Source organism: Dipodomys merriami, unplaced genomic scaffold (assembly GCF_024711535.1).
Source record: "Dipodomys merriami isolate MVZ:Mamm:240054 unplaced genomic scaffold, mDipMer1.0.p SCAF_158, whole genome shotgun sequence".
Taxonomy (NCBI): domain Eukaryota; kingdom Metazoa; phylum Chordata; class Mammalia; order Rodentia; family Heteromyidae; genus Dipodomys; species Dipodomys merriami.
In genome coordinates this window covers 411,190-425,721 of record NW_027202915.1, presented here as the reverse complement: position 1 = coordinate 425,721, position 14,532 = coordinate 411,190, and the positions used below count along the sequence as shown (strand labels likewise).

General features: G+C 44.9%; 1 protein-coding gene across 4 annotated transcripts in view; it reads right to left on the bottom strand.

Annotated features, from left to right (window-relative positions):
• Positions 1–127: 127 nt before the first annotated feature.
• Positions 128–14,532, bottom strand: part of Desi2 (desumoylating isopeptidase 2) — a 48,991-nt gene continuing 34,586 nt past the window's right edge. The window contains exons 4-6 of one of the 4 annotated variants that reach the window (XR_011372133.1): positions 13,510–13,651; positions 6,236–6,535; positions 128–1,652 (exon numbers count right to left, since the gene is read on the bottom strand). Coding sequence is in view for 2 of the 4 variants with exons in the window: in XM_070023174.1 (XP_069879275.1) it covers positions 6,302–6,535; positions 13,510–13,651 (376 nt within the window). In the remaining 2 variants the exon portion in view is untranslated. Of the gene's footprint in view, positions 1,653–1,684; positions 3,025–6,153; positions 6,536–13,509; positions 13,652–14,532 lie in introns of those variants that run through there. The other 3 variants (XR_011372132.1, XM_070023175.1, XM_070023174.1) reach the window with 3 other exon arrangements.

Below are 14,532 nucleotides of genomic sequence, written 5' to 3'. Positions count from 1 at the left end.
TGCGTGGATGGGGCCACTGGATCGAGGGCAGGAAAAGGCCGGGAAGAGAGGACGAATAGAGGCAACGAGGAGAGGGGAGCGGGCCAACCTGGTGGCACAAGGCTCAGTGGGGCGGAGGGCCGGAGAGCTGAGGAGGAGGCAGCGGGTCGGAGAGCCGGCCGTCAAGAGGCAGCAGCGCTGCAGGTAAAGCAGCTGGACGTGGACTGGGGCCTCCGGGGGCCCTGCAGACAGCACGGACCGGGTGCAGGCGGATGGGGCCAGGCCCTGCGGGGAGGCGGGGGAAGCCTGGGCCTGGGCCTAGGTGAAGACCGAGGTAAGCTGGGCTGCCAGCACAGAGGATGGGCCTGACGGTCCCACGCGGAGGCGGCCACCACACCGAGCCCAGGCCTCAGTGCTGGAACAAGGGCTGCCAGGTGACCAACCCGGACAACTCCACAGGGCGCCAGCGCAAGCTACTTCAATAACCCAGGCAAACCCAGAAAATGGAGACAGCCCCACATCTACTACCTTTGGTCCAGGCTACACAACGGGGAGCTCATCTAGGAAGCTCTCATTTGTCAGCGCAGACAGCCCTGCACAGAATTTAAGTGTGGTCCTACTGGGGCCGGAGACACGGGGGCCTGGGAACATGCTAACTTCCATCTCACACCAGCAGGGTGCCTGAATGGAAAGCTTGAGCACTGGCCAGGCTTACGGGTGGGCTTTTCCTCTGGCGTCTGTGCTCTTGGACTGTCATTGGGTGAAGCAGGAGTTAGTCAAGCTGTGGAGACAATCGTGTGTGGTGCCCACTGCTGCCCGCACAGCGAGGGAGAAGAGGGCTTCCCTCTGGGCTTGCTCTTCCTACTCCACCTGAGGCCGTTACTCTACCCTCGAGGAGCGCTGGCCTCTCGTGGATGACCAACTGCCTGACGGAGGGCCATGCCGGGGAGAGTTCCATGGCCCTGCCGCACTCCCTGATGCTGGCGGAGGGGAAGCATTTCTTCGCTGAGGGCCAAGTGTGGCGCCCCTGCTCCTGGGCCTTTCTACCTCTGCACTCTGCACTCCAGTCTGAGTGGCTAAGTATGCCCGGGCTGCCGAGTGCTGTGGAAGGAATCACTTTTCCTGATTCGTGCTTCCTATCAAATGTGTCTTCAGTGCAGAGCAGAGCTTGCCTCGCTCATGCTACTCTGAAGGTTGAGCTTAGAGATGAGGTTGACTTTGCTCGTTTTCAGGCTCTATGGAGAGCTGAGCTATGTCTGGGCCTTTGGAACAATCTGAATGTTGCCCAAGGAGGAAGGCCCGTGGACCACGTGGGATGAGGGACAGTGGAAGGGCAGCAGCCCACCCAGCGGCCAAGAGGGAGCGCTGAACCAGGCAGCTGTTGGTGTGTGAGTGGGGGTGTGGTGTGAGGGTATCAGGATGGCCTCCGGGTGGTGGCGCTCGGCAGCACTGCAGTGGCCCAGCGTCACTTGGAACCACAGCCCTTCCTGGACTGGGCGGGACCATGAAGCCCTGGCATGATCACCTATGATCATCTGGTCTTTGGAAAATGAATGCCTTCCTGACCTGGGTGAGGAGGCTCTTGTTCCTTTACTGGTCCCTTGGGCCTTGACAGGAGGGAAGCAGATGGAAGGGACAGGTCTGAGAGGCGGAGCAGGCCTCAGGCTGTAAATCTAAAAGAAAACAGGTAGATGTTGACCACCAATTTATTTTTCAAAACTTTAGCAAGTACAGACCCATCTTTATAGTGTAGACCCATGTGCATGTGTGTGTGCATGTGCGTGTGCGCGCACGCACGCACGCACACACACACACACACACACACACACACACACACGCCAGTCCTGGGGCTTGAAGTTAGGGGCTGGGTCCTGTTCCTGAGCTTGCCCAAGGCTGGTACGCTACCTCTTGAGCCACAGTTCCATGTCTGGCTTTATTGGAGACAGGAGTTTCATGGATTTCCTGCCTAGGCTGGCTTCGAACTATGATCCTCAGATCTCAGGCTACTGAGTAGTAGGATTACAGGTATGAGCCACTAGCGTATGGCTCAGCAGACTTCAGTGAGTTAGAAAGAACGAGGCTGATACCTAGGGGACAGGAGAGTTTCAAGTCTGACTCTGGAGGAGCAACACACCTCCTGTGCCCCAGGGTCCTTGCTTGGCTGTTTTCTCAAGGTAAGAGCCTAGCGCAGCAGTAGCAGATCTGAGTCGGTAACCTCCTGCTCAGTCTACCAGGAATCCTGGCATCCTAAGGGATTGCTCCCCTTTGGTTCCTGTCCTGAGAAGAAGGTAAAGAGTGGACAAACATGGACAGCCCAGATACACGGCAGTGCATCTTTCATAGAACTTCATTCAAGAGAAGATTTTAAATTAGTGGAGGGGAGTATCAGCTAGATACAAAAGGGCCAATGGAAGGAAAGGGAGAAGGACTGGGCTGGAGACAACCAGCAGGCAGATAAGGAACCCAGGCGTCCAGTGCCTCCTACTCGACTGCTGCCTAGAGAAGGATGTGTGTGTATGCATGTGTGCGCATGTGTGGAAGGCTGGGGGCTTCTGCAGCCTCTCTCCCCATTCTCCAGGAAGGCCCTCCGCCGCCCACCCATGTGCTGTGGTCTGTGTTCTCTCACAGCGGTCATGCTGGCGCGTGGCCTTGAGCACAAGAGCAGCACACTGGACTACAGCACCAGCGAGTGCAGAGGACGACGGCCGGAGAGCAGGCCACGCTCTGCAGAGCAGAGGGGACTGACACAGATCCACGACAGTGTAGGCTCCTGGGGGTCAGAAAGCACTATAAAACATTTCTTATGAAAGTATTTTTTAATAAATTGATGTATTTCAATGTTATAACATGATAGCCCAATGCTATTATCAAGGTAGCAAAAGTGACGACGCCCGGCACTGTTCTAGACACTCTGAAGGACGGACAGCGGCGTCGCTGGAGAGTCTTGACAGCTGAGCACTTCCCACACGAAGACGTGCGCACTTCGGTGTAAGAACTGAGCGGACTGCCAAAGTCTAACAAATTAAGCTGCACCCTCAAACCACACTAAAGAGAAGGGAATACAAGACGGTATGGCTAATCTGCTATAGGAAACAAGCCTTTCAAACTTAAGTCACTTAAGGAAAAATAGTATGCGTTAAAATGACAGGGTATCTTACTGAAATGGAGCCATAAGACAGATTAGAACCCTGAAGCAGTGAGTGCTGCTTCTACTGTGTGATGGAAGCGGCCATGGAAGACAATGCAGCTGTCCGTGTGCTAAAACCAGCAGTCCCTGCTCTGCACCGGTGCTGGTGATGGTCATCGACACTATTGCTGTGGCTGGAGTTCAGGCATCAAGTGGAGGCTCTCTCAGACTGTACCACCACACTTCCCAAAGCTGATGTCCCTCGCTTAGGGTAAAACAAACAACCAAAAAACCCAAGGGTCTTGAAAACAAATAGGAGAAACCAGAAGCATCTGACTTGTAACACTATTCTTACTGTTCAAGCCACCAGGAGAAATCTGTTTCACTTGGTTGCAACTACAAAAAGTTCACCTGACCCCACTGATCACATGAACATTAATGACCAGATTTTTATTTATTTTTGTCAGTCGTGGGGCTTGAACTCTGGGCCTGAGCGCTGTCCCTCAGCTCTTCAGCTCAAAGCAAGCGCTCTATCACTAGAGCTACAGCGCCACTTCTGGTTTTCTGAGTGTTTGTTTATTGGAGAAAAGAGTCTCACGGAGTTTCCTGCCCGGGCTGGCTTTGAACCGTGATCCTTAGATCTCAGCCTCCTGAGTAGCTAGGATTACAGGCGTGAGCCACCAGCTATAACCAGATTTTTAACATGAATTTTTCTTAAGAATGAGTCCAGGTAGAAAGAACAAGATTCTTTCTGAAGCCTTCAGGGGCAACATAAAAGCAGGCTGGATGCTTTTAGTTCTTAATTTGAGCTGTAGAGAAGGACCAAACTTAAGAGATTTTATCTTCAGCTACAATTAGATTGTGAATAGTCACACGTCTAGAAGTTTATCTGCTGTAAGTAAGATAACTGGCCTTATGCCACTGATTTTTTCTTAGGGCCCTTCACATTATTTCTAAGCTGCAAAAGCTGCCGATGAAAACAGCTACAATGCAATAACCATACAGTCATCTGTGTGCTGAGGTGTTCTGTTCTAGATACGCAGGCACAAAATGAGATGTTCATGGCTCCATACACAGGAATGTCTAACCAAGGCAGGCTACTCCTCTGGGGCAGTAGCCCAGGTTTAAAACATGCGTATTTCAAAAGCTGTGATCCAGACTATTTTAAAATCCCAATCCAGTGGCATCAAACACTTCTTTTACTGACCTGGGTTTTGGTGCTAGCACTCTTTGCATAGTGAACAACTTACTGCTAGAGTCATGTTTATCCCCATTCTCCATCTAGAACTGAACCAAGTCAGTGTTTCACAAAGGTCATATGTTCCTCCTTTCTTAACACAGCTCTCTGTCTCTGTCTCTCTCGGCCAGTCCTTGGGTCTAAACTCAGGGACTGGGCGCTGTCCCTGAGCTTCTTTTGCTCAAGGCTAGCACTCTACCACAGCACTTCTACCTTTTTCTGCTTATGTGGTACTGAGGAATTAAACCCAGGGCCTCATGCATGCTAGGCAAGCACTCTACTATGTGAGCCACATTCCCAGCCTTTATCACATCTCTTAAAACAAGTGCTCAGCCTGTAATAGAACTGACACTGATCTGTAAAGGCTTTCCTTGCTGGATGCAGATATAAAACAGTCAGAAAGTATAAAGTGGCTTCATTTTCCTCAGGTTTATGCTTAGAACCCAAGGCTTATTTTCCCCATGAACAGGGTGTGCTTAAGTTGATAAAAAATCAGCTTATGGAAAAGTTAAAAATGTAGTTAACTAAAAGACATGTATGTTCACATAGAGATGGCACATAATCCAATCCAAAAGTTTAAATAAATGTAAAAAATTTCAAACCCAACAGCATATATAATGCTGAAGTCATTGCCTTGGATCATTTTTCTTCTTGCCAATATTTTGTATAGAACAGTCATCAATGAACATTCATTCATGGAACGGGACATGAAATGAGTTGGTTCTTACATGTAAGAGTTTCACTGGGAGCAGACACAAGCAGACAGATTCCTTGCTAATGAGGACTTTCCTGTGGTGACAACTTCCATCTCAAGAGTATGTTAGGTAAGAGACATACATTTGAGGGGATATAAAAAGATGAATTTAAAGACACATAAATATGACTTTTTTTTTCAACAAGAAGTCAGTAAGAATAAGCTTTCTATTACAAGGGGAGCCTACCCCCCATCACTAACAATTCTGACATATTGTTTCTGGCATGGAACCTAAAAAGTATGAAGTACCAAAGAATTACCTATCTGGTGGTGTTTCATTAGCTATAGTTTCTGAGGACTAGTATAAAAGGTAGTCTGAAGAGTTAAAAGCAGTTGATGTCAATTCATACTGCTACTCAGAAGGCTACTACTTAGGTCATTCCTACCCCATCAATGAAATCTTGTGTGAGGAAGAAATTATTTGCTATTAAGAATGGCGCTCCTTCCCTAGCACGTGTGCAAGAACGCTCGTCAGTTACAAGGGTGTCTCAATGGAGATCTTGATCTTTGAATCGAGTACCACCAGCCTAGGTGGACAGATATGTGGGATGAAAGCAACTGTCCCATGGGCACCTGGGAGATGTGCTACTCAGAAACGGAAGGGCCCAGCTGGAGTCCTAAGACCTTGGGGCCGTGTGTTCCTACCTATCAGGCCAGTTTGGTTCTCTGCATCTGATTGCCAACAATGCTAATACAAATCTAAAAGACAATTCTTAAGCAGATGATAGAACTCTGTGTAGAACTTTTTGTGTGCCTATTATTTATGCTGTTGCTCTGGCAATTGTCAGGAAGTGTATGAAATTACCTGCCTCATTTTTGAAGATGAGTATTTTCTTCTTTTACAATGGCAGAAGTCCATGCAAGATTTGTAAACAGCGATACAAAATACTGTAAACATAACTTAACAGAGCTTGTATAAAACAGAAGTAAATCCAAATTTACAAGTGGGTAAAAAACCAGAGGGTAGCTTGCTTCATAGAAAGTTCTCCCTCCTACACAAGGGATAGATAGATTATATATATATAATATATTATATATATATACTTTTTTTTTAAAGATTACAAATATAATCCTGAGCTGAAAAACTGGGATTGGGGGAGAGCCATCTTTGCATACAAAGTACCCAAAGGATGCTTACTCTGTTTTCTTTTCTCTAACGATGTTCAACTGCCAGAGACAGTTTTGAAGGTGACTTTGGAGACACTTATAGCTTAGTGTGGCGCCCGGGTCTGGAGCCTGCAGCAGCGCTCGCCACAGCGGCGGATGCAGCGGCATCCTCTGCTTCTTCCAGCTCATCCTGGAGCTCCTGGCTGACACTGGACTGCAGGGCTGCAGGAGTGAGCCACTCCTTTGGGAGGCAACTCTGGAGAAAGGGTATACAGGAGCTGAAGTAGGCAAGTCGATTGATCCAGCGAGGAATCTCTTTCCCACAAAGAATCTATGGGGAAGAGAGTTTTCTATTAGGAACGGGGTTAAGGTGGTCTGGCTGCTGCCACGCAGGAGGGAGAGGCAGTACAGAGGCCACTGCTCACCAGCCTTCCCTAACTCAGGACTTCGCTAGCTTGTCAAGCTGCTTGCTTAATCACTTCAGCAGAGTCTAGCCAACTCCACTCGGCTTCTGTCCACCTTGAAGGGCTTCAGGGCAAATGGAAGAGGAGGGCAGAGCACAGAAGATGCTGCCTCCCACAACGTTATCCTCAGCGTACTAGAAGCCCTAGCAGCTGAGTCCGTCTTGAGTATTTTTCAGTTCTCACTTTTCACAGGTCCTTTCCTAGTTTTCTCCAGGCTATTCAGTTTTTCCTAGTCCACACGCTACCCATTTGCCTTGACCCTAACCCACTTGTTTCAAGGGAAGCTCCAGAGAAAGGTACCCCCTGCCCCCACCCCCCCATGAAGACTTGGCTCTAGGATACCTCTGCAGAAGCAGAGCCACGGTCAGACAAGACCTGGAAGTTTGGCCAAACTTCAGCCCAGACTCTAGTAGGGGAGAGACGGGTGCTGGGCGGAAGCCTTTCTGGAGGGTGACTCACACTTCTGGCTCTCCTAGTGACCCAGGACTCCAGAGTCCTTTTCTCTCTCCATCTCCAATAGAAGAACTAATAGCAGTCATTGCTGACTGTGCAGCTTCTGTCACAGAACCTGAGAGTGCAGAGCTAGAAAAGTACTTCAAATGTTTCAGAATTGGGCGCTGATATCTCACGCCTATAATCCTAGCTACTCAACTCAGGAGGCTCAGATCTGAAGATCATAGAAAATCCTGAAACTCTTATCTCCAGTTAATCACCAAAAAGCCAGAAGTAGAGCTGTGGCACATGTGGTACAGCACAAGAATTAAGCACAAAAGCTGAAGGACAGAGCCCAGGCCCTGAGTTTAAACCCTAGGACTGGCAAAACAAAAATGAAATGTTTGAGGAATGTGGATATGGGAAGATCTAGGAGGAAGCTGAGCAATGACCTTATACAATACCATTCATACCTGCCCAGCCCTAAAAGCAGAGGCAAACAAATACTGCCTCTTACACCTGAGAAACAGAGCTCTCTGTGTATTTGGAAATTTATCACATAAGTGGTAGCTAATAGCTATGGCTATCACATTCAACCGCCACTTCTCTCATTCTCCTGTTTGAGTTCTTATTTGTTGTTGTTGTTTTTGTCAGTCCTGGGGCTTAAACTCTAGGGCCTGGGTGCTGTCCCTCAGATCTTCAGCTCAAGGCGAGCACTCTACTACTTGAGCCACAGCGCCACTTCTGGCTTTCTGAATCGTTTAATGGAGATAAGAGTCTCACGAACTTTCCTGCCTAGGCTGGCTTTGAACCGAGATCCTCAGATCTCAGCCTCCTGAGTAGTTAGGATTACAGGCCTGAGCCACTAGTACCCGGCTGAGTTCTTTTTTTATATTCTCCTCCATATTTCATTGTGATAAAAGTGAAACTGAGGTCTATGCTATCCTAATTGTAGCTTGTCTGTGATCAATAGCCAGCTTTTTTTTTTAGAGATAGTTTTATTGGAACACCTGTGTTTTACCTATTCATTTAGATATTGCCCTATGATGCTTTACTACAATGGGGAAAAGCAGAATTGAGATCATGAATACTTCACAAACCAAAAATATTCACCATCTGTCTCTTTCCAAAGTTTGCCAACTTTTGGGTCAATGTTTTATAAGTTTAAAATCAAGGCCATGGTCATTTAGCATTGCAATCTAAATTTTGATTTAAAATGTAGACTGCTGATACATGTTATGTGTATAAATTGGGCCATAATTTTAAATCTTCTTTCTGTGGTCAATAATCAAATAGTATTCTGTTCAGGCAGCAGAATCAGCTTTGCCTTTAAACTTTGGTCCAGTAATCCTTTTGCCAAGACTCTATCTCAATAGATACACTGAGATATAAAGAGGTATGTGGGGAATTCATTATATTATTTTCTATTTTTTGCAATAGCAGAAAGCCAATAATCCAAGTGTATTAACAAAAACTTGGTTAAGCTGAGTGCTGATGGCTCATGCCTGTAATCCTAGCTACTCAGGAGACTGAGATCTGAGGATCGCGGTTCAAAGCCAGCCTGGGCAGGACAGTCTGTGATCAAAGCTGAGGCCCAGACAGTGACTATGCAGAAAGAAGCTAAGTCTATAGCTGGGGAGGAAGACACAGGCAAAACCACATTTTCAAGGCAGGAAAGATAGGAATGGTGCCACAGGTCCCTAAAACAACCATCACTCGTGATCATTTGCTGAGAGGACTCAAGGACTCGGTATGCAGAGTACTCATAGCCACGAGTGATTGGTAAAGGAAGAGGTGAAGTCTGGAGGCACCTCTGGGCTATCTTACTGAACGCAATTTCAATGGTTTGTTCTGGATGCATGCTCAGTGAGCACTGACGGCTGTGAGCTTAGGGTCAGCAGTGGGTAGCACTGAAAGTACATGCAGCAGTTTAAAAAGGAGCATGGAGAGTGGAAGGGAGAAAAGGCAGTGTTGAAAAGCAGAGAATCTGGAGCTGGGGCTCAAGTGGTAGGTAGAGCGCCTGCTTAGTAAGGGTAAGGCCATGAAAACAACTTCCCCCTCCAAAAAAACAAGACCACCTCAGAAATTCAGTATGGAAAGAAAAAAAAGTCTTTCCTCTGAGCTTCCCTAGGTGCCAGGGGTTTATTTTTCTCACTGCAAAATCAGTACGTCTCATATTGTAATCATAACTTCACATTTTAAAAATGATCCACCACTCTCGGGAAGGTATGTATCAAAGAGGAAATCTGTCTATCTGTCTACCTACCTTCTCTCCTTCTCTCCTCTCCCCCTCTCTCTCACCAGTACTGAGTACTCAGGGCCTTATATTCTCGCTTAGCTTCTTTCATTCAAGGCTGGCACCACTTGAACCACACAGCCAGTTCCAGCTTTTTGCTTGTTAATGGGGTAAGAGTTCCCTGGATATGTCTCAGAACCCTGATATTCAATTTCAGCCTTCTGAGTAGCTAGGATTAGAGGCATGAGCCATTGGTACTCAGCAGGAACCAAAGTTTTATAGAGAAATATTTTTGTATAAGCAGAAAAAAAAAAGTTAGAAAACTCAAATCCTGAGTTTTCAGAAAAATTCAAAATGGGTTTATAGTCATTTGCCCCTTTCATCTTCACCGTCTCTCTTTTTCTGTGAGCTGCATTTGCTATGATGTGTACACCAGAATGGGCCATCAGTCCACTGCTGCAAACTTGGCTCCCATTCCTGGCGCTGTGGCTTCTGACAATAACCAAGAGTCAGGAATGTAATTATCTCCTGTATGGTAACACAAGACTTCATTTTAGATGGCCTAGCCAGAGAAGAGGCCTTTTCTTTTTTTCTGGTGCTACTGAGGTTTGGATTTGGGACTTGCACTTGCTTAGGTTGGCACCTATGGCTTCTCATATAGCTAGGTTGAACAATTAGCAATAAAGCCATCATACCTGATTTACTGAGATGGGTTCTTGCTAACATTTTGCCCAGGCTAGCCGTGAACAATGATCCTTCTGATCACTACCTTCCTGAGTAATGAGATTAGACTGAGCCTCTGTGCCCAGCCAGAAGCAGTTCCTTCTTGGGGCCACTTGCAAGTACCCCAGACAGTTCTGTCAACAGCCATGTTTTATAGCTTAGGCTTCATTGAAGGGTGTCCTGTGTGCCACAATTCCCAAGTGGAAATCTTGTCTTCCAAGTGACTGATTGAGCTGCACTGAGGTAAAAACCATGAGCAGCAGATGTCAGGTTTTAACTCATGTGTCAAGTTCAGACAATTAGAATCTCAACTTGGGACTCTAAAATGAGCCATAGACTTTCCTTTGGCAGCAGTAAAGTACTGGAGACCAGTTACCCATGTTTCAAAGCTCAAACAAGCAAACAAGGCTTGTCCTAAGCCCTTTCTAGGATCCACTCACAAATAAGCACAGCAGGGGCACTCACCAGCCTCGAAGGGTTAAACATCTGATTTGTGACAGTTCATTAGCCACTGAAAAGTACTTTAACAACATTAATAGTATAATAGCATATTTCTATCTAGAGATTGCTTCTTTTTATGTGGATGTCCTTTTTTCAGAGGTTCCAACAGACAAAAATCATCAGTCATGGGGACATTGTTTGCTTTTAATACACAAAGGGATTAAACTTCTATTCACCTAGAGCAGCAAAAAACAAAAAGTTGTATTCCACTGATACTTTTTTTTTTTTTTTTTGGGGGGGGTCAGTTGTGGGGCTTGAACTCTGGGCCTGGGCGCTCTCCCTCAGCTCTTCAGCTCAAGGCTAGTGCTCTACCACTTGAGCCACAGCGCCACTTCTGGCTTTTTTCTTTTTGCTTATGTGGTGCTGAGGAATCGAACCCAGGGCCTCAGGCATGCAAGGCAATCCCTCTACCCCTGAGCCACATTCCCAGCCCCACTTCCAGCTTTTTCTGTTTCTGTGATGTGAAAAATTGAACCCAGGGCCTCATGCAAGGCAAGCGCTCTACTCAATGAGCCACCCTCCCAGCCCCTCCACTGACACTTTTTTGCCTACTTTCCTTGATTGAGATGATCCCTTTAGCACTTGTGAAATTACAAGCTATATCTCCATTTCTATCATCTACCCATCCACAGATGCAATAAGTACAATATATAAAACCATTAAACCTCCTGTCCTCATGTTTCCCTCACTGTAGAGTTACTAAATGCCTAAATACTTAATATTATAGGTGCCTTTGGAGATCATAGATGGGGGGGTGTGATTGTGCATGTACACACACATGCATTATATATGTGTGGGAGGTATGTGACATGTACACATTTGATTGGTGATAAAGAGTCTCATGGACTTTTTCTGCTCAGGCAGGCTTAGAACCATGATCTTCAGACCTCAGCCTCTTAAGTAGCTAGGATTATAGGTAAGCCACCAACTCAAGACTAGCTTCTCACATCCTTCATTATCTAGAGTTCTAGTTTTGGTGCCACCACTAACAAGTTGGGTGGTCTTGGCTAAATCACTTTTATCAGTTTAAAACATAAAAACTGTATCCTAAAAAGGTGACTGACAGACATGTACAAATATTCTTTAGGTATCAACTAATATAGTTTCAGGGTTAAAGCAGTAGTACTGGTGCTAAGTTGTTAAGTTGGAGAGAGAAAATAAACTGGAATAAGAAAAAGTAATGATGAAGTAAGTGTAACTACTTTATTAAGAAGTCACAGTCTAATTTGAATTCTCATAACAAATGTTTCCTTGTTGAAATGGAGATAATAGACTAGATACTGTCTATTATCTCTGCCAAATTTCCTATCTTATGAACTTCTGAACACATCCTGTACAAATATCCTATCTGGGGTCAAGGATGCTCAGTTCCCACCCCTCCTTCCCTAAAACTGACTAGGGCATCTTATGGTACTGACGCATTCACTGAACTTTACTACTGTACAAATCACCTGGGCATCCTATTAAAAATGAAGTTTCTGATCTGGAACAGATGTAGTGGAGCAGAGATCAGATGTATTTCACAAATTTCTATGTGACACTGCTCGCTCATGAACTATAACCCGCTATCATGGTATTTGAAAGCTATCATGGTGAAGCCAAGGAGGCGAAGTGCAAAAGGCCATCTAGCTTAGCCTCTCTGCAGAGGAAGTCACTGTGCAGCAACTCATCCATACCTTTCAGTTCGTTGTACCTTGATATTGCAACCACAATGATGTGCTGAGAGTCAAAGCCATCTCCATTTAATTCTCCATACCTTATTTATATCATCATTCATTTCTTCTCTCCGTCTTCTTTTTTAGAGTCCTTTAAATCCTAATCTAGTTTTATTTATCTATTTATGTTTGTGGTGAAGTTTGAACTCAGGGCTTTGTATTTGCTGGGCAAGCACTATGCCACTTGAGCTATTATCCCAGGCCTTGCTCTAGTTTTAGTCTTCTGTTTGTGTTTCAAGAATTGGTAAGGCGGGCTGGGAAGGTGGCTCAGTGGTAGAGCGCTTGCCTTGCATGCCTGAGGCCCTGGGTTCGATTCCTCAGCACCACATAAGCAAAAAGAAAAAAGCCGGAAGTGGCGCTGTGGCTCAAGTGGTAGAGTGCTAGCCTTGAGCTGAAGAGCTTAGGGACAGCGCCCAGGCCCAGAGTTCAGGCCCCACAACTGGACTCCCCCCCCCAAAAAAAAAATAATTAGGGAAAAAATTAAGGTTGGCAACTAAAATTCCGCAAAAGAAAATCTCAATAGCTAAGAAGCACAAGTCCTTTTAGGCTTGTTTTCTTTTTAAGACAGTCTGACTAGGTGGCCCAGGCTGGCCTGGAACTTAAGAGGCCCTGCTGGCCTCTAATTTGCAATCTTGCTGCTTCTGCTTCACAAGTGCTAGGACCACTGGTATAAGCCACCACACCTAGCTTGGCATTTACTATGTGAAAGTGCAAGTTTTAAGTTTGTTTTTTGTGTTAAAAGGCTTGGTAAAGGCCAGCCTGTGGTGTGCTACTGAAAGGTGGGCCTAGTGGAACTAAGTTAGGATTTGGGGGACAGGCCCTTGAAGGGAACATTAGAATCTTAGGCCCTTCCTGTGTCTCTGCTTTTCAGCACCATGAGACGCACAGCTCTGGCTATCATACATTTCCTGCTATGATATACTGTGTTCCCAAATCAACAGCAGTCTACTATGAACAGATTTTCAGGGAGGTGAAATCCATTTAAGATGTCTTTCTCAAGGTATTTGTCATAACCACAGAACGTGACTAACATGATGAACAAAATTACTACTTAATACTATGCTAACTCTAAAATTATAAGCTCTGGAAAGGTAACAATGGAAGAAATATAATACTGTATCTTACACAACATGGCTAATTAGGAAAAAAAGAATCAAGATTGAATGTAGTGGGACAGCACTTATAACAACGTAAAAAGTTATCAGAAGAACTTTTAGGATAAAATGGAACTTACCTCTGATAAAGCTGAAGAAAAGTGATTGCAGTTTTTATGCATTAAATGATAGGCATTGCCTTTATATTCTTTTCCCAGTTCTTCTACTATTTTTTCTATATCATCTTCTAGGAAATCAGTGCTCCCTAAAACAACAGCTTCTCTTAAAAAAAAAAAAAAAGAAAAAAGAAAAAAGAAAAAGAACAAAGCTGTGTGAGTTTCAGATATATTTAAATACATGCTTATTTCCAGGAACATTATGATGGATGTAACAGATCAGAGTTAATGCAATTCGACTAAAGGTAAATGAGACTTAGAGAACATGATCCATATTCAAAATATTTCTGCCAGCAAAGGGCTTGCCATATTGTTACTGAGAAACAACTTTTAAAGTCATATCCTACTGTGCTATAGTAAGATGAACTACGGAACTTGACAATATTTAAAAGTATTAAAAAAAAAAAAGCAAACAAACACCACAAAACTACACCACTTAAAACTACAACCCAGAAAGTGCAAGACATTATTGAATAAAAAGCATATAGTTTCAGTCAGATACAATTTCCACATTCAAGACAGCTGAAAATAACAGAAAGACCGTGTTGTCAAGTAGCCGGGCACAGAGGGAAGCCTGAGGAATAGACTCAGGATAAGTCACTGCACTGGAATGTATACATGGCTCAATTCAAACTAAGATGTTTGAATGTGGTGTGAGCCCTAGGCCAAATTTCTGTATTATAATTTCATTTCATTAGCTAGCTTTCATTTGGCAAGTTTACTATTACAGAACTAGACATTGCTTCTTGAAACTAAGATTCTAAATATCACTTTAAATATAACACTTAACTATGGAATGGAAATTTGATTACTACTATTTACATTTTTCCACTTCTGTTTATAACGCCTCGGGCTTCAGAGAACACTCAGAGCCACATATTTTAGGTATATTATTGCATGTAATACCTTTATCTTAACAGTTTCAGGCTAAACAAGTGTAGTCATTTCAAATTTATGAAGTATTCTGAATTAAGTGGGAGAAACGAG